Raw genomic sequence first — 25,149 nt, 5'->3', positions numbered from 1 at the left:
AAGTGTCTTAATTTTCATGGCTGCAGTCACCATCTGCAGCCATCTTGGAGCCCAGAAAAATAAAGTCAGCCACTGTTTCCCCAACTATTTGCCATGAAGTAGTGGGACCAGATGCCATGATCTTAGTTTTCTGAATGTTGAGCTTTAAGCCAACTTTTTCACTCTCCTCTTTCACTTTCATCAAGGGCCTCTTTAGCTCTTCTTCACTTTCTGCCATAAGGGTGGTATCATCTGCATATCTGAGGTTATTGATATTTCTCCCAGCAATCTTGATTCTAGCTTGTGCTTCTTCCAGCCCAGCATCTCTCATGATGTACTCTGCATATAAGTTAAATAAGCAGGGTGACAATGGAGCCTTGACATACTTTTCCTATTTGGAACCGATCTGTTGTTCCATGTCCAGTTCTAACTGTTGCTTCCTGACTTGCATACAGGTTTCTCAAGAGGCAGATCAGGTGCTCCGGTATTCCCATCTCTTTCAGAATGATCCACACAGTCAAAGGTTTTGGCATAGTCAATAATGCAGAAATAGATGTTTTTCCAGAACTCTCTTGCTTTTTCGATGATCCAGTGGATGTTGGCAATTTGATCTCTGGTTCCTCTGCTTTTTCTAAAATCATCTCCCTAGTCTAAAATAAATAAAAAAATATACAGCAATTCATAAGTCATTAGCAAAAAAGGCAAGAAATGTGCATTGAAATTATGTTTAACATAACCACATTTAGGAATGTATTCTAGTATCAAACAGCAAAGTTCAACATAAATCACTATTAGTTTTGAACCAACCTAATAGCAGCAAGACTGAAATGAAAAGAGAATGACAGAAGACAAGAAGATGAGAAAAAAGCAAAACCTTTGAGCTCCCTGAATCCTCCCACCTTCCACCACCCAACACCCACCACCTTCTCCTTGATGTCAAAATCCTATGTGCAGGTAGAATGTAGAAATACCCAGATTGTTTTCAGGGAACTAAGTGTCTGAGACAAGTTCAAAATGAGTCTCTCAAACAAAGAGATTATGAGTATTCCCATAATTTTCCTCTATCCTCAATGTCAGCTCCTCTCCTGTACAGCTACAGTCAATAAACTTTTTATGCATTCCCTTCTTCACTTTGTGACTCATATCTAGATTTAGTAACTGTGATCTGTATTTACCATCTCTTAACCTCAGCATTCAAATGATTCACCAATTTATGCATGCAATTGTACTGTTACGCCTTATTTTCCAGTCTCCAAAGAAGCATCGTTTTGGAAATGTTATGCAGGTCTGGATATAAATGTTTCTCTATCTGATACGTAGCTCATATTTATGAATTGAAAAAAGTTTCAGGATTTTTATAGGGGCATTTAAAAACGTGAGGTGGTTTGAAATATCCCCTCCTGATGTACATCATCTCATTTGAAAGAACGTATTCGATGGAAGCAAATGATCTACTGAAGAGTATTCTTCATCTTGTTTCCCATAATAATTTACAGCCTTATCTCATTTCTCGGAATGCTTTTCCAATTACAGCCAGCACTTGATCATTTGAGCACACGGCATTTTAGTTGAACAATTCTTACGGTGCTTTTACCTTTTACCTTGTTACCTGACCTGAGACTCTCCTCAGAAGTTGTAGGTGCTGACTTTGGAGTAGAGAGGAGAGATACTGAGGCTGTGCTGTGTCTGACTATTAAATTCTTAGATTTCATTGACTTCACTCTCTTTTAAAAAAAAAATTTTTTTTATTGGGATGTAGTTGCTTTAAAATTTTGTGTTATTTTGTGCAGTACAGCAAAGTGAATCAGTTCAGTTCAGTTGCTAAGTTGCGTCTGACTCTTTGTGACCCCATGGACTGCAGCACGCCAGACCTCCCTTTATATTACCAACTCCCGGAGCTTGCTCAAACTCATGTCCATCAACTTGGTGATGCCATCCAACCATCTCATCCTCTGTCATCCCCTTCTCCTCCCACCTTCAAACTTTCCCAGCATCAGGGTCTTTTCCAATGAGTCAGTTCTTCGCATCAGGTGGCCAAAGTATTAGAGTTTCAGCTTCAGCATCAGTCCTTCCAATGAACACTCAGGACTCATCTCCTTTAGGATGGACTGGTTTGATCTACTTTCTGTCCAAGGGACTCTTTAGAGTCTTTTCCAGCACTACAGTTCAAAAGCATCAATTCTTCAGTGCTCAGCTTTCTTTATGGTCCAACTCTCACATCCGTACATGACTACTGGAAAAAGCATAGTTTTGACTAGACAAACCTTTGTCAGCAAAGTAACATCTCTACTTTTTAATATGCTGTCTAGGTTGGTCATAGATTTTCTTCCAAGGAGCAACTGTCTTTTAATTTCATGGCTGCAATAACCACCTTCAGTGATTTTGGAGCCCAAGGAAATAAAGTCTGTGACTGTTTCCATTATTTCTCCATCATTTGTCATGAAGTGGTGGGACCTGATGCCATGATCTTAGTTTTTTGTATGTTGGGTTTTAAGCCAGGTTTTTCACTCTCCTCTTTCACTTTCATCAAGAGTCTCTTGGGTTCCTCTTCATTTTCTGCCATAAGGGTGGGGTCATGTGCATATCTGAGGTTATTGATATTTCTCCCAGCAATCTAGATTCCAGCTTGTGCTTCATCCAGCCCAGCATTTCTCATGATGTACTCTGCATATAAGTTAAATAAGCAGGGTGACATCATACAGCCTTGATGTCCTCCTTTCCCAATTTGGAACCAGTCTGTTGTTCCATGTCCAGTTCTAACTGTTGCTTCTTGACCTACATACAGATTTCTCAGGAGGCAGGTAACATGGTCTGGTATTTCCAACTCTTTAAAAATTTTCCACAGTTTGTTGTGATCCACAGTCAACGTTGTTATTGTATTCAGTGAAGCAAAAGTAGATGCTCTTCTGGAAATCTCTAGCTTTTTCTATGTTGCAACAGATGTTGACAGTTTGATCTCTGGTTCTTCTGCCTTTTCTAAATTCAGTTTGAACATCTGGAAGTTCTCAGTTCACATACTGTTGAAGCCTAGCTTGGAGAATTTTGAGCGTTACTTTGCTAGCGTGTGAGATGAGTGCAATTGTGCAGTAGTTTGAACATTCTTTGGCATTGCTTTTCTTTGGGATTGGAATGAAAACTGACCTTTTCCAGTCCTGTGGCTACTGCTGACTTTTCCAAATTTGCTGCAATATTCAGTATAGCACTTTAACAGCATCACCTTTTAGGATTTTAAATAGCTCAACTGGAATTCCATCACCTCCACTAGCTTTGTTCATATTGATGCTTCCTAAGGCCCACCTGACCTCTCACTTCAGGATGTCTGGCTCTAGGTGAGTGATCACATCATCGTGGTTATCTGGGTCGTGAAGATCTTTTCTTGTATAGTTCTTCTGTGTATTCTTGCAACCTCTTCTTAATGTCTTCTGCTTCTGTTAGGTCCATACCATTTCTACCCTTTATTTTGCCTTTCTTTGCATGAACTGTTCCCTTGGTATATCTAATTTTCTTGAAGAGATCTGTAGTCTTTCCCATTCTATTGTTTTCCTCTACTTCTTTGCATTGATCACTTAGGAGGATTTCTTATCTCTCCTTCCTATTCTTTGATGGAGAATGCAACTCTGCATTCAGATTGATATATCTTTCCTTTTCTCCTTTGCCTCTTGCTTGTCTTCTTTTCTCAGCTACTTGTATGACCTCTTCAGACAACCATTTTGCCATTTTGTATTTCTTTTTCTTGGAGATGGTTTTGATCACTGCCTCCTATACAATTTCATGAACCTAAATCCATAGATCCTGAGGCAGTCTGTCTATCAAATCTAATCCCTTGAATCTATCTGTCACTTCCACTGTGTGATCATAAGAGATTTGATTTAGGTCATACCTGAGTGGTCTAGTCGTTTTCCCTACTTTCTTCAATTTAAGTCTGAATTTGACAATAAGGAGTTCATGATCTGAGCCACAGTCAGTTCCCAGTCTTGTTTTTGTGGACTGTATAGAGCTTCTCCATCTTTGACTGCAAAAAATATAATCAATCTGATTCTTGTTTTGACCATATGGTGATGTCCATGTGTAGAGTCTTCTCTTGTGTTTTGGAAGAGGGTATTTTCTATGGCCAGTGTATTCTCTTGGCAAAACTGTGTTAGCCTTTGCCCTGCTTCATTTTGTACTTTAAGGCCAAACTTGTGTCTTATTCCAGGTATCTCTTCACTTGCCACTGTTGGATTCCAGTCCCCTGTGATGAAAAGGACATCTTTTTTTGTTGTTATTTCTAGAAAATCTTGTAGATCTTCATAGAACTGTTCAACTTTAGCTTCTTTGGCATTAATACTTGGGGCACATTCTTGAGTTACTATGATACTGGATGCTTTTACCTTGGAAACAAACAGAAATCATTCTGTCATTTTTGAGACTGCACCCGAGTATTGCAATTTGCATTCTTTTGTCAACTATGAGGACTACTCCATTTCTTCTAAGGAATTCTTGCCCACAGTAGTAGATGTAAGGGGCATCGGAATTAAATTCACCCATTCTGGCCCATTTTAGATCACTGATTCCTAAAATGTTGATGCTCACTCTTGCTGTCTTCTGTTTGACCACTTCCAATTTGCCTTGATTCATGGACTTAACATTCCAGGTTCCGATACAATATTGTTCTCTACAGGATCGGAATTTACTTTCATCACCTGTCACATCCACAGCTGGGTGCTGTTTTTGCTTTGGCTCAGCCTCTTCATTCTTTTCTGAGCTATTTCTCCACTTTCTCCAGTAGCATATTGGGCACCTTCCGACCTGGGGAGTTCATCTTTCAGTGTCCTATCTGTTTGTCTTTTCTTACTGTTCATGGGGTTCTCAAGGCACGAATACTGAACTGGTTTGCCATTCCTTTATCCAGTGGACCACATTTTGTCAGACCTCTCCACCATGACCCATCCATCTTGGGTGGCCCTATATGGCATGGCTCATAGTTTCTTTGATTTAGATAAGGCTATGGTCCATGTGATCAGTTTGGTTAGTTTTCCATGATTGTGGTTTTCATTTTTGTCTGCCCTCTTATAGATAAGGACAAGAAGCTTCTGGAAACTTCCTGATGGGAGGGACTGGCTATGGGGGAATTTGAGTCTTGCTCTAATGGACGGGGCCATGCTCAGTAAATCTTTAATCCGATTTTCTTTTGATGATTGGGGCTGTGTTCTCTCTGTCTAGTTTGACCTGAGGGAGACGAACTCCTTCAAAAGGACTTATGCCAGCACACACCGTGGCTCCCTGGACTGTTGTATTCAGTGCCTCTGACCCCGCGGCCAGCCACTGTCAACCCACACCTCCTCTGGAGACTCCTGGACACTCATTCGTCTGGCTCAGTCTCTTGTGGGGTCACTGCTCCTTTCTCCTGGGTCCTGGTGTACACAAAGTTTTGTCTGTGCCCTCCAAGTGTCTGTTTCCCCAGTTCTGTAATCAAATCCCACTGGCTTTCAAAGTCACATTCCCTGGGGGTTCTCAGTCCCTTTCCCTGATCCCCAGGTTGGGGAATCTGTTGTGGGCTCTAGAACTTTTGCAACAGCTCAAGGAATTCTTTGATATAATACTCTCCAGTCTGTGGGTTGTCTGCTCGGTGGCTCTGCTACTGCTAAAGCCGCTTCAGTTGTTTCCAACTGTGTGTGACCCCATAGATGGCAGCCCACCAGGCTCCCCCGTCCCTGGGATTCTCCGGGCAAGAACACTGGAGTGGGTTGCCATTTCCTTCTCCAATGCATGAAAGTGAAAGTGAAGTTGCTCAGTCGTGTCCAACTCTTAGCGACCCATGGACTGCAGCCTACCAGGCTCCTCCGTCCATGGGATTTTCCAGGCAAGAGTACTGGAGGGGGGGGTGCCATTGCCTTCTCTAGTGGCTCTTCTTGGTGGCTCTATGGTGAGGCTAATGGCGACCTCCTCTAAGAAGATTTATGCCACATGCAGCACCTCCCAGTTCTGTTGCAGCCAGAGCCCTTGTCGCCACGGCAGGCCACTGCTGATCTGTGCCTCCACAGGAGACACTCAGACACTCAAAGGCAGGTCTGGCTTCGTCTTCCGTGGGGTCTTTGAGTCCTGGTGCACACAAGGTTTTATTTGAGCCCTCTGGGTGTCTCTGGTGGGTATGGAGTTTGATTCTAAACACGAATTCACCCCTCTTACAGTCTTGTTGGGGCTTCTCCTATGCCCTTGAATGTGGGATATCTTTCTTTGGTGGGATCCAACATTCTCCCATCAATGGTTGTTCAGCAGTGAGTTGCAATTTTGGAGTTCTCACAAAAGAAAATGAACACATGTCCTTCTAGTCCACCACCTTGGGACATTATAAGTGAATCAGCAATACGTATACATGTATCCCCTCATTTTTGGATTTCCTTCCCATTTAGGGCACCACGGAGCATTGAGTAGACTTCCCTGTGCCATACAGTATGTTCTCATTAGTTATCTATTTTATACACAGTGGTGAATATATATCAATCCCAGTCTCCCATTTCAACCCACATCGCCCCACGCCTTGGTGTCCATATGTTTGTTCTCTATATCTGTGTCTCTATTTTTGCTTTGCAAATAGATTCATTTGTACCATTTCCCTAGATTCCACATACATGCATTGATTTACAATATTTGTTTTTCTCTTTCTGATTTACTTCACTCTGTATGACAATCTCTAAGTCCACCCATGTTTCTGCAAATGACACAATTTCATTCCTTTTTATAGCTGGGTAATACTCCATTGGGCTTCCCTGATAGCTTAGTTGGTGAAGAATCCACCTGCAATGCAGGAGACCCCAGTTCGATTCCTGGGTCAGGAAGATCCTCTGGAGAAGGGATAGGTTACCCATTCTAGTATTCTTGGACTTCCCTTGTGGCTCAGCTGGTAAAGAATCTGCCTGCAATGTGGGACAGCTGGTTCAATCCCTGGGTTAGGAAGATTCCCTGGAGAAGGGAAGGGCTACCCACTCCAGTATTCTGGCCTGGAGAATTCCATGGACTATATAGTCCATGGGGTTTCAAAGAACCGGGTATGACAGTGGCTTTCACTTAGCTGAGCAATATTCTCTTGTATATATGTGCCACATCTTCTTTATCTCCCCTCTCTTGGTGGACATTTAGGTTGCATCTATGACCTGGCTTTTGTAAAACCACTGCAATGAACATCAGGGTATATGTATCTTTTGGAATTATGATTTTCTCCAGGTAGATTGGTGCAGCCACTATGGAGAACAGTGTGGAAGTTCCTTAAAAAGCTAAAAATTGAACTACCCTAAGATCCAGCAACCCTACTCCTGGGCATATACCCAGAGGAAACCATAATGCCAAAAGATATATGCATTCTAGTGTTTATTACAACACCATTTAAAATAGCCTCAGTCTCCTTTGAAGATTCTCTCAGTGACCTCTAAAAGTTGGAGCTCCCAGGCCTTGTCCTGGACTTCCTTTTCTTTGCTCTCTTTCTAAACATCTCCCCTCAGTTATCTCATTCATTTCCATGGCACTAAATGCAATTATATGCTACGTATGACTTCAACATCTCCAGTTGTGACCTGTCTCTTAATCCCCAGATGTTTACATCTAATTGTTTACCAGATGCCAGCATTTAACTGTCTCTAGGGCATCTCAAATCTAGTCTGTTAAAAATGGAACTTTTGATCTCTCAACCAGCAAAATGTGTCCTTCCGTTTACCCGTTCATGTAAGCTAGAAAGCTGGCAGTCATTCTACATACTTCTCACTCTCTCTCCCCCAACTGTCATGCCCACTACCTGCCATATCCAACCAATCACTCTTTTCTATTTTTTTCTATCATATATAGTTCAAACTCATCCATCTCACCTACCCTGATTCCAGCTGCCGTTGTCTCTATTTAGAGCTACACATTGCCAGTCTGCTTCTGCCCTAACCCCCTCCAGTCTGCTCTCTAAATAACAGCCAGAGGCATCTTTTAAAAACAGAAGCCGGACTGTATTGCCTCTGCCGAGAACCTGTCATGCTTATCATACTGCGCTTCTTATCCGCGCTCCTCAGTCTCACGCTCTTTGCAGAATGACTCCTCAGCCGTGGTTCTGCCCGCATTCTTCAGCTGCTGCATCTGTTTCTTGAGCCCAGTGTTGAACTCAGTGCTATTTCGTTAGTTCAGCAAGTGTTTATTAAGCCCTTGAGTACCTGAACCAGGCTCTTGGTTAGATGATATGGCTTCAGCGATATCCGTATTGCTTCAGGGACAGCAGAGCTGGGGTTACAACAAATATGTTCCAAGTGCGATATGAGAAATGCAACTACACCTGTGTGCTCAGATGGGTCTGACTCCTCAACCCTTTGGACTGTAGCCGGAAATGCAAACCCAGGGATAACTGGATGATTAGGGAGGCAGATGGAGATGGATGGATATCCAATCTCAACTTGGTCTGGTACTGGGGCTTGGGAAGTGGGTGATATTTTCTAGCCAAGTAGTTAAAAGCTCAGACCAGATGGACTTAGAGCCAGGGCAGGTGAGAGTGTTCTTGGCCAGGGTGGGGAAGAATTTGCTGGGTTTAGAGGTGCTTTAATATTTTAGTTAGAGAGTCTTTTTTTTTTTTTTTAAGTGAAATCAGCTGATACATTTGTACTTCTGTTAAAACTAAAGTGAGAACACCGGTTTTAGTTTCTTTGAATATGTTAATTCTGCTATACTAAGGGTGTTCTTTCCCTAAAAAGTTATTTCTAGCTAATTATCCTCACCAAGGAACTTAATCTGTCAGACTGTCGTGCTAATGTTCCTCACAATGGGGCTGCTTCAGTGAATAGAAACTGAGCTAATGGGGAAAATTAAATACTTAGAGGAGTTGATTATTTGGGGATTCTCTTCCTAGGTGATAAATATTATCTGTATCATCAAAAAACATCTTCAAGTCTGGTGCTTGGGTTTAAAAGAGGGAAAAGGGCCCTGGATTTTTCTTTTCAATTGAAGTATACTTGATTTACAGTGTCATGTTAGTTTCTGGTGTACAGCACAATGATCCAGTTTTATATATATATAGATGTATATATATATATATATATTCTTTTTCATGTTCTTTTCATTATGCTTTATTAGAGGATATTCAATATTGTTCCCTGTGCTATATGGTAGGACCTTGTTGTTTACTTTATATATAGTAGTACATATCTGTTAATCCCAGACTCCTAATTTATCCCCCCCCCACTCCCTTTTGGTAACCATAAATCTATTTTCTATGTCTGTGAGTCTGTTTCTGTTGCCACTAACTTTCTGATCAGAAGTCACTGAAACCACAGTTATTAGTGCTTCCAAAATGTAATTGCTAGGGTTCATTGATGTGAGAGTTGGACTATAAAGAAAGCTGAGCATCAAAGAATTGTTGCTTTTGAACTGTGGTGTTGACTCTTGAGAGTCACTTGGATAGCAAGGAGATCCAACCAGCCCATCCTAAAGGAAATCAGTCCTGAAAATTCATTGGAAGAACTGGTGCTGAAGCTGAAACTCCAATACTTTGGCCACCTGATGTGAAGAACTGACTCATTGGAAAAGACCCTGATGCTGGGAAAGATTGAAGTCAGGAGGAAAAAGGAATGACAGAGGATGAGATAGTTGGATGGCATCACTGACTCAATGGACATGAGTTTGAGTAAGCTCCGGGAGTTGGTGATGGACAGGGTGGCCTGGTGTGCTGCAGAGTCAGATATGAGTGAGTGACTCAACTGAACTGAACTGAAGGATTCATTTGATCTTTCCAACTTTCAGGGGGCAGAGAGCAAAGTGAGCTAGGGTCAACATGAAAGGAAGGGCCAACTTCTAAGATTGTATCCTATTAATAGTTAATCAAACTGTCATTTTCAATTTTATGTTTTCTGCTACATCAAAGCTATTTAGATAGAAACTTCAGAAAGAATATAATTTCTCAGGTTAGCCTGATACAACTTAGGTTTAAACTAAAGGGAGAAACTAAAACTCTCCAACAATAAAAAACTATATATAAAGTACAATGGTAGACAATTTTAAAGAATGTGTTATGTATGATAAAGGGTATGGTGCAGATTATACGTGGGTATATTTATGATTTGTATGTGAAATTTCATTATTTGGATGGTTCTGGTAGTTGATTAAAGGGTAAGTTATTTTCAGGTGTGCAGTAATTACTTATTCTATGTAACTTTCTTCTCTTTAGTGGCATGACACACATCTTATTTGCCTTTGTGCACTCAGGGCCTAGAACAGGGCTTGGAATAAAGCAAGTTGTTGATGAACAAAAGCTCCTATGTTCAGTACCTCTTCCTATGTAAGGAGATGGATGCACATTTAGCACAGAATGATTATCTTAATGTCCAATTCAGAAAGAAAATGGTGATGGCTTTAAGAAGCTTATTGCATCTTAGATGCATTATTTTGCTCTTAAAAAAATCCTTGCAGTTTACAAGATTTAAAAAATCTTGAAAATATTGCAAGTACAGTACCAGGATTCTATGACTTCAAATATCACTTTGTTCAACCTGTGAAGTCTTTCAAAATGTCTATTTTTTTGAAGCTTAATAAATTGTAGAGCTATCTGACAGGATCTATAAGCCCACAAACTATAATTCAAGTGGGTATTTTATAGGAATCATTGATAATAACTAAAAGAAGTTTGTCGAAAAAAGGGCTTCCCTGGTGACTCAGAGGTTAAAAGCATCTGCCTGCAATGCGGGAGACCCGTGTTCGATCCCTGAGTCAGGAAGATCCACTGGAGAAGGAAATGGCAGCCCACCCCAGTATTCTTGCCTGGAGAATCCCATGGATGGAGGAGCCTGGTGGGCTACAGTCCATGGGGTTCTACAAGTCGGACACAACTGAGCAACATCACTTCTTCAAGTGAAGAAAGGGTTAAGGTATATTAGTAGCACAGTTTTTATGAACTTCTGTAGACTACTAGGTGCTCTTTTAAGAATTTAAAATTCATGAGTAAACAAAATGTATTTAAAGCTTCTCTGGTATATTGAAGTTTATAGTCTATGAGGAAGGTGGGGCAGGAAGGCAGACAATAAAAAAAATATCATGTACCATGTTTGAAGTCCATATGTATACGCAATGGGTATAGAGAAGGTAAGAGGCAGAGTGGGTTGTAAGTTTCAATAAGATAGATTTGGCAGACCTCAATGAGAAAACGCCATTCAAATCAAGACTAAACGGAGATGAGGGAGTTAGCCTGGAGACCATCTGGAAAAAATGCCTCTAGGCAGAAGAGCGAGCCATGCTAAGGCTGTAACCGTAAGCAGCTGGCATGTTCGAACCATGAGTAGGACAGTGTGGTGGAGTAAAATATTTGAAGTGATTTCTTAAACCAAGTGTGTGCAATAATTTTAAGGTATTTTTAAATAATAGGAAGTGTTATCTTTAAAGGTCCACAGAAATGGTCAGTCATTGACCCAAGATGACATTTACCTAGTGTCCAAGTTCGATCTCAGATCAAAATCCAACTATCATCATAAGCTACAAGGATCAAAGAGTAACATTTCCTTGCTACACAGATGGAAATCTTCTTATTGCCACAGAGATGAACTCCCCACTATCAAATACACACAAACTACATCTCTACGCAGTGTGAGAGAGAAAAGAAAAGGAAGATTAGCTTGTCCAAGTATTGATATAAATGCAGTCAATAACTCTAGCTGTATTGTAAAAGGATGTTAACATCTCTACGGCACAAAAACATTAACAAATATTCTTCTTCCCAGAAAACAGCTAATGTCTTCCTAGAAAAAAAGATACACATAGGCTCCAAATTGTTCTTCAGGTGGGTATGAATGATCCACCATTATTTATACTTGCTCACAGCACTCCATTTGTCATCCATCTTTGAGCTGGAATTGTGAACATAAAAATAATCAACATTTTCCACCACCTGCAGAACATCATCTGTACTTTTAGCTCGTTTCCTCAGTGCTTCCTGCAGGGGTTCCATCTGCTTTATATACCTTATTTCTCCACACGTGATTGAAGCTGCTTATGCTACCTGAGCTGCATACATAGCCAGCATAATGGAAGAACTCAAACCATCACAGCCCACCATGGTGAAATGGCCTTTATAGTTTTAGGGTCTAGGTTACAGAAGTGCTTTTAATACGCACACAAAATGTATTTGGGGAGAAAAGACATGACACCATAAATTTCTAATAATTTAAATTATCTCAGCAGGATCATAACCATTGAGAAAAACCTTCTAAACAAAACAATGGCTTATGAAATTAATGGTCTTTTTTAAACTTAACTACCTGCACAATTGATGAAATTTTTGTGTAGATCATCCTACAAATGACCAAAAAATGAAACAAAAACAACAAAAAAGTTATAGCCTACCATCATTAGAACCTAATTTGTATAACTTTTAAATACTTGAGGTAAACAACTGTCTAAGAAACTGTTTTGTGACTTATGCAATAAAGCACACATAGATCATGTAACGCAACCGATATTTCCTAGATTACTACTTCTGCAAATCTGGAATTCCTCTAAAGTTTACCTGAAATAAGGTACCTGTTAGTTGCTTGTTTTGATATGAAGTATTTCTAATTTATGCCCAACACCCAAATTAAGAATATAACATCAAATATCCGTAATCCTATTCCCCTTGGCATGTTCCATATTTTAGAGGAAAAGCTTTCAGCTGTTCCCTGTTGAGTATGATGTTAGCTGTGCGCTTGTTGTATATGACTTTGGAGAGAGGGTTTTAAAAATATGTCAGGAGTCACCTGGTGGCCCAACAGTTAAGAATCTGCCTGCCAGTGCGAGGGACACGGGTTGATCCCTGATCGGGGAAGATCCCACATGCCACGGTGCAAGTAGAGCCTGTGATCCACAACAGGAAAAGGCACCATAATGAGAAGCCCATGCTCCACAGCTGGAGAAAGCCCGTGTGCCGTAGTGAGGACGCAGTGCCGCCAAAAGAATAATAATAAAATAAAAAATAGCTACCTAGAAACCTAAATAGCTACTTGCACATGACTTAGCATCAGGACAGCTGTTTAAAAATTTAAAAATGAAAATGTCACAATATAAGTGAATCTTCTCTCTCTGAAGCTTTCCAGCACCCACACCATGAGGATCTGCCAGACCTTTCAACACATACAAAGTTGTTACGACTGCAATCTTATACTTCACTATCCCAGACCCTTCAATTTCCAATCAATTAGGATCCCATTTACTGAACTCTTTTGTCCCCAAGATATTTGGCCTGAGTTGTAAGACGAGTAACGTTGCTGTTACCACCATCGTCATATGGCTCATCCCTATTAAATTAACCTTCTTGATTCACTGAAAATACCTTGTCCTCTGGTCCCTTCATGGCTTTCCAAAGCTTTCCATGTGAGCTCTCAGGACCCTGTGCATAGATCTGTTTCAGCACCTGTTTGCAATTTGTAATTTCAAGCTTAATGTTTTCTCTCCTCCTCTGCACTACAAGCTTGTTGAGGTCAGGACCTCAGGTCTCTTTTATCCTTGTGCTTCCAGAACGTAGCATGGTGCTAAAATATAAAAAAATGAGTAGTGATTTATGAATGTGTGCATGATTGAATTGTATTACTGCTTTATGACATTTTTTCCTCATGTAATAGCATATATTATTGTCATTTAAAATAATACTTAAAAAGTCTAAAATAATGTCTATATATTCCTCTGCTCCCTGAAAATTAATGGGATGATGTGGGGAACACAACAAAAGTTTTGACATGTCACCAAGCATATCACCACGAGGTTAAAGATACGGTAGTGAAAAGAGCATTAAATGCCAGAATTAGGGGACAAAGTTTCCATTATTTTGCTACTAAGTCTTTGTATTCATATTGTTAAGCCACTTACTTCTGACACTTGATTTCTTTTTTTTTTTTAATTGAAGTAGAGTTGATTTACAATTTTGTGGTTAATTTTAGGTGTATAGCAAAATGATATTCATATATATATATATATATGAATATATACATATATGGGCTTCCCAAGTGGCTTAGTGGTAAAGAACCCACCTGCCAGTACAGGAGATACAGGAGACGTGGGTTTGATCCCTGGGTCAGGAAGATCCCCTGGAGAAGGGAATGGCTACCCACTCCAATATTCTTGCCTAGAGAATCCCATGGGCAGAGGAGCCTGGTGGGCTACAGTCCACAGGTTCACAATTTGAATATATACACATATAAAAATATATATATATGCATATAGGGCTTCCTATATGCATATAAAAATATATATGTATATATACATATATACTGCTTGCCAATGCAGGAGACATAAGAGATGTGAGTTTGATACCTGGCTTGGGAAGATCTCCTGGAGGAAGGCATGGCAACCCATGCCAGTATTTTTGCCTGGAGAATCCCACAGACAGAGGAGCCTGGTGGGCTACAGTCCTGGTGGGCTACAGTCCATAGTGTTGAAAAGAGTCAGACATGACTGAAGAGATTTAGCACACATGCACACACACATATAAATATATATATACCTTTTTAGATTATCTTCCATTATTGTTATAAGATATTGAATAGAGTTCCCTGTGCTACAGAGTACATCTCTGTTGTCTATATTATATATATTAGCGTATCCGTTAATCCAGTACTCCCAGTTTATTCCTTCACCTTTTTCCCCTTTGGTAGCCATAGGTTTGTTTTCTGTCTTGGTGAGTCTGTTTCTGTTTATAAATAAGTTCATTTGTATTACTTTTTTAGATTCCACATATAAGTTATATCATATGATATTTGTCTTTGACACTCCACACAGTATGATAATTTCTAGGCCCATCTGTGTTGCTGCAGATGGCAATATTTCGTTCTCTTTATGGCTAAGTAATATCCCACTGTCTGAGTGTATACACACACAATATAGACACACGTCTTCTTTATCCATTCATCTGTTGATGGACATTTAATTCGTTTCCATGTCCTGGCTTTTGTAAATAGCGCTGCTGTGAGTATTGAGTTACATGTGTCTTTTTGAATTAGACTTTTTATCTCTTCTGGATATATGTGCAGGAGTAGGATTGTAGGATCTTGTGGTAGCTCTATTACATTCGCTTTCTTAATCTCTAATAGAAGAGAGTCAAAATGGATACTCTCTAAAATGCCATTATATTGATACTATGTAGAGATCAAAATTTTTCATATGAGAACATGGTTTCCTTTGAATGGTAAGTCTCTTTCCTTGGCTATGTTCTACTATAAGCCTACAAACATTTCTTATTAATTCAGTTCTTATTAATGCTATAGCATTTCATTGGAGAGCCTTGCTCGTATTTTCTTCACGGCTGAAGTTCAATTGTTGATTTACTGAATCAGGATAATAGCTATCAAGACTTTGTGCCCAAAGAAAGCCACAGACTAATTTATCAGATGCAGTTTATGAGATAGAGGAAAACTTTAAGGTAATTTATAATATAATATTCCCTATTTTTAGAGATCATTTCAGAGTTAATATGAGTAAAGTTATGAAAATCTCTCATTAACAAATTGGTCCCTAATCAAAACCATGATACTGTTTGAAAATCAGAAACACTTAGATGCAATTGCAGATGTATAGGAGACAATTTTTTTTTCTACTGGATTTAGCTCAGATTGGACTTTAATTAAAATGTTCTGTATAAACACCTGCTCTATACTGTGAACTTCAGATTACAGATGGATAACATGGAAAAGAGTCAAACAACAATTATACACATGATGGGGAAGCTGGTTATATTCTAGAAGGAATAATTCTTTGCTTTTTTCACTGGTCATTGTTGAGCTTTATCAACCCATGGTCATAACTCCAGCCGTATGAAGAACTGAGTCCACATGAAGTGAGTTACTTGAGAATTACAGTTAGTTAGGATAAGGAATTCCCTGGTGACTCAGACAGTAAAGCTTCTGCCTACAGTGTGGGAGACCTGGGTTCGATCCCTGGGTCAGGAGGATCCTCTGGAGAAGGAAATAGCAACCCACTCCAGTACTTTGTCTGGAAAATCCCATGGGATGGAGGAACATGGGAGGGTACAGTCCATGGGGTTGGTCGCAAAGAGTCAGACATGACTGAACGACTTCACTTTCTTTCACTTAGGATAAGGATATGGGGGTCACCGATAGAGGTAGCAGAGGGACCTTTCTAACATACATGTGTCAACATCACTAAGCAGAGTCATCCTGAAGACCCTGTAATTGCCAAGGAGAGGAATGTGTCCATAGTATATTTCATATGTGTCCCAGTTTTGAACATATTATTCAATTCACTATATTTAAAACAATATACAATGTTACAGTTTTTAAATATGTAATTACGCAATGAGATAGATACTAAGGACTCAGTAATCACAAAGGCCATTTTCATAACACACTAATCCAAAAAGAGTATTTGAGACACACTAGTTTTTCAATTGCTTCTTCATGAAAACGGAACAGTGGCAGAAATTTAGAAGTTTCCATGCACAGTGGTTTCTATTTGCATTACATACGTATTCTGATAATACATACTGTCTAAACACACTGTGAATATGGGAATAAGATTTTCGATTTTTCCACCTATGATACTGGCAAAAAAAAAATCTACACAGCATAACTTTCTTCTAGATGCTGGATATCTGCAAAATTGTAATATCCATTTGTCATTTAAGATTTAACAGCTCCAAAGGAGCCATGCAACATGTAATGCACAAGCATTAAAAAATAACTTGCAAGATGCATCAACAGTAATTGTTTTGTGCTATCAAAATAGAGCTTATATATTACCTTTTATAATGCCATGACACTATAAAAAGTTTTAAATCTTTATAAAGATATACTATTGTCAAGCCCTTCTGAAGTATAATTTTACTGAAGCAAACGATAGTGTGTCAAAAATAAGTTAAAGCAAACTACTTTCACTTGCTACAAACCTTCCAAAGCCAGTGGCTTTCCATCTAACTGTAAGATCACCATCCCCTCATCCTCGTTACATTCCTGCCTTCGACTTCTGCCGCTCCCCCCTTCCTCACTCACCAGTCTCCTTGAATACCTAAATAACATCAGAAATATTCTTGAATTAGAATATTTTCATTCCCTCTGTCTTGTTTTCCCCAGACATCAACACGGCTTGCTGAACAGCTACCTTATTTATTCAAATGTCACTTTTTCAGGGCTTTATGGTTTCCTCTGTGTTTACAGATGCAGTCCCCATCATGCGTGCACGTGTGCATGTGTGCTCAGGTCATGCCCTACTCTTTGGGACCCCATAGACAGTAACCCTCCAGTTTCCCCTCTCCATGGAATTGAGCAGGCAAGAATACTGGAGTGGGTTGCCATTTCCTTCTCCAGGGGACAGTCCCAATACGCACAGCCTACCCTTCCCTTCTCAATCAGTTTTTCTCCTCATCACTATCACTGGCGAATAGTGGTGATGATATATGTAGAAGAATACATATATATGTATATGTGCTGTGTGCTGTGCTAAGTCACTTCAGTTGTGTCTGACTCTGCAACCCTATGGACTGTAGCCTGCCTGGATCTTCTGTCCATGGGATTCTCCAGGCAAAAATACTGGAGTAGATTGCTGTGCCCTCCTCCAGGGGATCTTCCTGACTGAGGGATCAAACCCACGTCTCCTAAGTCTGCTGCACTGGCAGGCAGGTTCTTTACCGCTTGCACCACCTGGGAAGTGGTGCATATGTATATGTAATATATATAAATAATGTATGTATATAATATATATGCATAGATATTGGAGGAGGAAATGGCAACCCACTCCAGTATTCTTGCCTAGAGAATCCTGTGGACAGAGGAGCCTGGTGGGCTGCTGTAAATGGGGTCGCACAGAGTCAGACATGACTGAAGCGACTTAGCATGCATGCATGCATTGGAGAAGGGAATGACAACCCACTATAGAATTCTTGCCTGGAGAATCCGAGACAGAGGAGCCTGGTGGGCTGCCATCTATGGGGTCACACAGAGTTGGACACGACTGAAGCGACTTAGCAGCAGCATGCATATATATGTATATGTATTCTTTTAATTTTGCTTATTATCTGTTTTCTTTACCCTACTAGAATGTAAGAATGTAAATTGCAAAAAATGTACGAATGCTTTTTTTTTTTGGCTGCGTTTTCTTTGCTGCCTAGATCCAGTATTTGTCATATAATAGTTACATGATATTGGAGAAGGAAATGGCAATCCACTCCAGTGTTCTTGCCTGGAGAATCCCAGGGACGGTGGAGCCTGGTAGGCTGCCATCTATGGGGTGGCACAGAGTCGGACACGACTGAGGCGACTTAGCAGCAGGTACATGATAATATTTGCTGAATGAATGAGTAGGCTATAAAACAAATATAAAGGTATGATGTACAGGGTTTTTATGATGAAGTGTGTGGGCTGACATGGCTGAAACTAAAATTTAGAGTCAAGAAGTCACCAGGACCAAAATGTTAGAACACTTGGTTCTCACAAGTGTTAGGTAAAGATTCATTTTAAAAAAAGAAAGAAAGGAAGAAAAGAAGGGAGAAAGGAAAAAGTAAGTGGTGATAAACATCTGAGAATTCTGTGCCACAGACTGATTGTAGCAGAAAAGAGATAGAAGTTACCTAATTCAATTAATGGATTTTTAATTATGTTGAAGGTAAGTCTGCAGGTCTGTACATAAATGAGTTTGTTTTCAGAGTCATGTCAGAAAGTGACAGAAATACCAAAATATATTGTGGCTTTTCTTGCCATATCAGAGTAGCTCAAAGAAGACAGTTCTGATCAGCCCAAAGATAAGCCTGGAAAATTAATTATCCCATAGAAAATGACTACAAGGACACCATAATTGAACTTCTTTTAACTGATTTAAGAATAGCAGGCTGGAAAGTCATCTGATAAAGAGGCATGTTGTAATAGCTGAAGGGAAATTCTGGCTCAGAGGGGTGAAGTGGCCTGTCTACAGTCTCTTGGGGTAGTCTCCACAGAACTTGAACTAAAGTGATTTTAAAAGTTCCTGTTGTTGTTGTGTCACTAAGTCGTGTCCAACTCTTTGCAACCCCATGGACTGCAGCATGCCATGTTCCCCTGTCCTTCACTATCTCCTGAAATTTGCTCAAGTTCATGTCCATTGATTCAGTGATGCTATCTAACCATCTCATCCTCTGCTGTCCTCTTTACTGCCTGCCCTCAATCTTTCCCAGCATCAGGGTCTTTTCCAGTGAGTCAGCTCTTCGCATCAGGTGGTCAAGGTATTGGAGCTTCAACTTCAGCATTAGTCCTTCCAATGAATATTCAGGGTTGATTTTCTTTAGGATTGACTGGTTTGATCTCCTTGCTGTCCAAGGGCTCAAGAGTCTTCTCTAGAATCACAGTTTCAAAGCATGAGTTCTTTGGCATTCAGCCTTCTTTATGTTCCAACTCTCACATCTCTACATGACTACTGGGAAAAACTATAGCTTTGATTATACAGATTTGTCAGGAAAGTGATGTCTCTGCTTTCTAATATGCTGTCTAGATTTATCATAACTGTACTTCCAAGGAGCATGTGTCTTTCAATTTCATTGCTGAAGTCACCATCCTCAGTGATTTTGGAGCCCAAGAAAATAAAATGTCACTGCTTCTACTTTTTCCCCTATTATTTTCAGATCAAATGTTTGTATTCTATTTATTTTTATTGGTTCATTCTTCTAGTCAACTAATGTTTTTGAATTCCTGTGCTCAGTTGCTATGTTGTGTCCAACTCTGTGACCCCATGGACAGTAGCCCACCAGACTCAGACTCTGTCCATGGGATTCCTAGGCAAGAATACTGGAGTGGGTTGCCATTTCCTTCTCCAGTGGATTTGAAGCCATACTATGTGCCAATTATCACTGTAAGCTTGGTGCATATAGCATTGAAAAGAATCCCTGCTTTCTTTCCTTCTCATGGAGGCAGTCAGATATTTTAAAAAATAATTTAAATGTGCCCTAAGATAGAGATAAATGCTACGGATAAAAACAAAGCTGAGCAGGTAGATGGAGAGCAGCTGTTGTGGGGGTGGGACTCAGGGAAGGAAACATCATCAGTGGAGCTCAGAGCTGGAGAAGGAGGGGGTCAGAGGAGGTCTGAGCAAAGATGGCTCTAGACGCAGGAAAGAGCCAGTGCAAGTCTCCAAGGAGGGGCCTGCCTGACCTGTTTGAGGAGCGCAAAGGAGGTCTGCGTGATCAGAGCCAAAGGAACAAGCGGTAGGGCTGCAAGGAAGAGCCAGACCTCCGCCAGCCTTTGGCTACTCTAAGAAATGGACTTTGTGAATAAGACCAGATACCGTGTAAGGACTCGCAGCTGTCAGAAGCTGACTTGTACTTGAAATCAGCAAGGCTGTTTGTTGAAGGTAGACATGAAGGAACAAGGTCGGGAAGAGGGGACCGGTTAAAGGTCATTGTGGGATGTGCAAGCGAGGGACCCAGGCTTGGACCACAGCAGTCGTGGGTGCGGGGTGAGGAGTGCCCAGATTCTGAATAATGACTGAAGGTGGAGCACGTGGATGTCACTGACAGGGTGCAGGAGGAGGCGGAAGAAGGGGGCTTTTCTCCCAGAACTGGAAGAATGGAGCTCCCATCTTCTGAAATAGGAAGACCACAAGAGAGGCAAGTTCAGGATGTTTCTCTCAATCTAAAGCTCTCTGCCTGTCTCTTTTTGACTCTGTGTGTGTGAGTGTGAGTGTCTCTCACTGTCTTCCTTTGTAATTTATCCCTCGGCTGTTGAAAGACTGGATTGTGTGATGTATACAGTTTTCCACAACGTGGATGTTGCTGTTTCCGTTTGGTGCCGTTTAACATCTACCCCTTCCCCTCTGTTTTCTAGAAATTGGCAGGTAGGTCTATAAACTTGGTGAAATTCATGTCTGAGTTTTATCCGCACCTCTCCACCTGTAGTGCGGTACACCTGCCCCCACCTCCAGAGCCCCAGGGACACATCTCTGGTTTCACTTGTTGGTTATATTTGCAGCCATGAATAATCCTTCTTAGACCCTACTAACTTGTTAGAACTTACCAAATGATGACACTCTTATAATTTGGCCTTCGTTTATGGGCTGAAATATTTCCACAAAAGGAGTATTTAGTTACTTTAAGATTCATATAACTAAGGTAGACTAAATGCTGGATTCTTTGCCTTTATTTACCAGTCTTCAAAATAATGAATTAGTTACATAACACATTCCAAAATTTAAACATTTCATTTTTGTGAACTCATGGGATTAAATATATTTGATGTAGTTTAATTTATTGCAGGAAATTCTTATTGATGTTAATTTTTTTTTTTTTGGCCTTGGAGAATTTTTGTACCACACTTTGTCTCCAATAGTTTGTTTCTGAAGTGACAGCTTGTTCCAGACTCCTCTTAGCCATCTCCAGTCCTGGAATCGGACATTTCTCTAGGATCCTTGTTTTCTCTTAATGGAAAATGGTATTGAGTGATGACAACTGTTGCCAGAAGTTGGTCGTTGTTTGGAGAGTTTTTTCAGTGGAAAGAACTAGGGCATATTTTTAAAAAGATAACATCATCATCATAGGTTCATAGTGATGCTTCTAATTCAAATGCATAACTTTGTAGGATTTTAATTTAATCTCATTAATCTTCTAGATGCTTCTCCTTTTCACATATTGAAATTTTCAGGGTTCAAAACACCAAGATAATTACTGATTTGCATCATTCCACATGTATAGAGCATTTCAATAACAGAGCAGGCAGTGTCTAATTTTACCTGAAAGGTCAGGGTGAGAAGAACATTTGTTGACAAAATGAGGATGCATATTCTGATTACAGCAAACAAAGCTCCAGAGGCTAGAGAGCATGTAGCTCATTTAGGAGGTAGTAGAGATTGCTTTACAGGAGGAATGAAGAGTTACAGCGTTGGGAAGGCATTGGAACACAGTAGCCTTATGTTCAATGCTGCAGGTTTTAAAGCATCCCACCAGATACTCAGGCTGTTTGTTTTAAGACGATAGCTTGTGTTTGTTTTTAATAAAAGAAATATTACTTTGTCAATATACACAGAACTTAGGTGTGAGGAGCGTTATTTTAACGATTACTATCCTTAAAGATTAACCCAAAGATTGAAGGCAGGAGGAGAAGGGGACGGCAGAGGATGAGATGGTTGGATGGCATCACCGACTCAATGGACATGAGTTTGAGCACGCTCCGGAAGCTGGTGATGGACAGGGAAGCCTGGCGTGCTGCAGTCCATGGGGTCGCAAAGAGTCGGACACGACTGAGCAACTGAACTGAATCCTTAACTCTGTTCTATATCTGTTCATAGAAACCAACCAGTGAAAAGTGCAGCTCCGTTATTTTCTGACTTTTGAAGATGCACTTCATACTAATGACCCATCGTCCTGCCCTTTTTCTCCCCACAGAGGACAAAGTATGGACCATCGTGTCTCACGATTTGCAGATGCAGACGACGGTGGTGGGCTACAACCCAGAAAAATACTCTGTAACGCAGCTCATATACAGCGCCTCCATGGACCAGATCAGCGCCATCACCAGCAGCGCCGAGTACTGTGAGCAGTATGTCTCCTATTTCTGCAAGATGTCGAGGTTGTTGAACACCCCAGGTAGGCTGAAAATGGAGTGTTACTTTTAATTACTATCTCGGCTGGTGTTTGGAATTACCTAAACAATCCAACAGGTGTGGCTTATTATCTGAACAGTCCAGTCTTCAAAGTGCAGGCAGCTGTGAAAGAATAAACCCACTTGGTTTGTTTTCTGGAGAAGGAAGTTAAGAACATACAGTTTTTGTTATTAAAAAAATCCATTGTTTCTTAGAGTTTTTCAGTTTTATATGCATACATGTATGTGTGTGAATGCTTCTAGTGCATAATTACCAGTATTTGCTTTGGGCAAAAGTTTGTGAGAGTTCCTTGTGAACTTTCAAGTAATTCCCTTTGAGTTCTTCAGCTGTCTGTAATGTACAGATGAGAGAATTCCAAAGGCTGTCTGCAGGTAAATAGCATATAGAATAGTGACAGAATTTAGAGCTCTTCATTGTCTGTAGTCATTTAATAGTATCTGTTGGTCTCAGGAAGTCTGCCATTGTTGTTGTTGTTGTTTGCTTATTTGTATTTTTTTCCATGATGGCTTATTTTAACAATGCTTAAGGATTTATATGTGTGTGTTGGGGCTAAAGAAAATTGGAGAATTTATAAAGGATGTATTGGAAATATCTTTACCACAAAAGACATATACTTTGGGATTCTTGGCAGTAAATTCAATATGTTGACAGCAACCTAATCTCCCCATCTATAGTATAAAATAGTAGAAATAAAGCATATGCTTTGAGTCAGGAAACAGGCTCACACTTTTCATCCTGGCTTCGTGACTTTGGGGTTCACTGAACCCCTCTGCCTCAGTTTCCAATGTCTTTCAGTCAAATAGGGATCCTATTTCAGAGTGATTGTGAAAATTTAATGAGATCATGTACTCAGGGCTTATTATAAGTCTTAATGCACTTAAGGACTTAATAAATAGCAAATAGTATATTGATTATTTTTAAATTATTAAACAAGTTTGGAAGTGGCATTATGTCAGAAACCAATGGGCTGTTTTATGCCCTAAATCATTGTTGTATTGGGCCAGTGTTGCAGGGAGTTGCTTAAAGAGAATAATTATAAGCAGAACTGTATATACTGTTTTGAAGATTATAGTGCTTTTATGTATAAAGCCTTGTACTCACATTACAGACAAGTATAACCTAGGAATTGTAAGAAAGCAAAATCTGGAAAATATGAAAAGGATTGGTTCAGACAATTAGTGCTTCTGCTATTTAGAGAAAGAAGACTTGACGGAGGCTGCGATGTTGAAGTGATGCTTTATTAAAGATGTTGAAAGGCAATTTGTGGTGGGTAAACAAGAGTCAGGAAGACAGAATATGAAAGACCCTTCAGCCCATGGTGAGAAGTGGTTTAGCAGAAGCAGAGTTCATGTCGAAGAGCAGAAAGAAATAAGATTGAAAGTAAAAATGGGAGATACCGTGAAGGAAACTGAATGCAATGCTGGCAATTTTCCCTGATGGCCTGGACTTCTCAGGTTTTAGCATGCATGCAAATAACCAGGAGGAATTAATAAGATACAAATGGCAGGGCTCCATTCCCTGAAATTCCGACTCAATAGGTGTCAGGTGGGCTCCAGAATTTTCACTTGTACTAAGTGCTATGGACTGAATTGTGTCACCCAACATTCACATGTTGATATCCTAATCCCTAATATGACTATATTCGAGATAGGGCTTTTAGGAGATAAAAAAGATTATATGAGGTTTTAAGACTGGGTTCCTAATCTGATTGGACTGGTGGTTTATAAAAAGAGGAAGAGCCAAGAAGAGAGTTCTCACCAGAAACCAAACTGGCAGCACCTTGATCTTACACCTACAGCCTCCAGAAGTGCAGGAAAATAAATGTCAATTTTTTGAAGCCAATGATTTGCTGGTATTTTGCTATAGCAGATGAGCAGACTAGTACAGTGAATTCCCAGGTGGTGGTGAAACAGCCGATCCAGAGACCACTCTAAGAACCATGACTGTGAGTCATGAAACCCCTTTAAATTCCTACAACTGTTTTTCTATCTACCTTCACCTGTCACAGTCTTTTATTTATTATTATTATTATTATTTTTAACTGAATCCTGCTTCCAGTGCTGGGAAATGTCAACCAAGGACTGAGAAAACCCAGGGCACTGGGCACAATGAATGAGTCCCATCAGCTTGTCTGCACTCAGTTTCACGAGGGAGAGTGCCTTGTTGAAGTTCATTCCAAAGACTCCAGTCCTGGAAGGGACAGGGCTGAGGGAAAACTGCTAACTAAGACATCCTGGAATGTGAAGTCAAGTGGGCCTTAGAAAGCATCACTATGAACAAAGCTAGCGGAGGTGATGGAATTCCAGTTGAGCTGTTTCAAATCCTGAAAGATGATGCTGTGAAAGTGCTGCACTCAATATGCCAGCAAATTTGGAAAATTCAGCAGTGGCCACAGGACTGAAAAAGGTCAGTTTTCATCCCAACCCCAAAGAAAGGCAATGCCAAAGAATACTCAAACTACTGCACAACTGCACTCATCTCACATGCTAGTAAGTAATGCTCAAAATTCTCCAAGCCAGGCTTCAGCAATACGTGAACCGTGAACTTCCAGATGTTCAAGCTGGTTTTAGAAAAGACAGAGGAACCAGAGATCAAATTGCCAACATCCACTGGATCATGGAAAAAGCAAGAGAGTTCCAG

The 25,149-nt window shown here is 40.2% G+C and overlaps 1 protein-coding gene across 1 annotated transcript in view; it reads left to right on the top strand.

Moving 5' to 3' along the window:
* The window catches only part of CNTNAP2 (contactin associated protein-like 2), a 909,256-nt gene that overhangs the window by 134,193 nt on the left and 749,914 nt on the right, over window positions 1-25,149 (top strand). Inside the window, exon 4 of the mRNA XM_010843889.1 lies at window positions 22,292-22,492. Coding sequence (XP_010842191.1) covers window positions 22,292-22,492 — 201 coding nt within the window. The remainder of the gene's footprint in view (window positions 1-22,291; window positions 22,493-25,149) is intronic.

The sequence above is a fragment of the Bison bison genome, unplaced genomic scaffold (genome assembly GCF_000754665.1).
Source record: "Bison bison bison isolate TAMUID 2011002044 unplaced genomic scaffold, Bison_UMD1.0 scf7180017864191, whole genome shotgun sequence".
NCBI classification, from domain to species: Eukaryota; Metazoa; Chordata; class Mammalia; order Artiodactyla; family Bovidae; genus Bison; species Bison bison.
The sequence above is the reverse complement of the archived record's forward strand: the minus strand, read 5'-3'. Positions and strand labels throughout refer to the sequence as shown.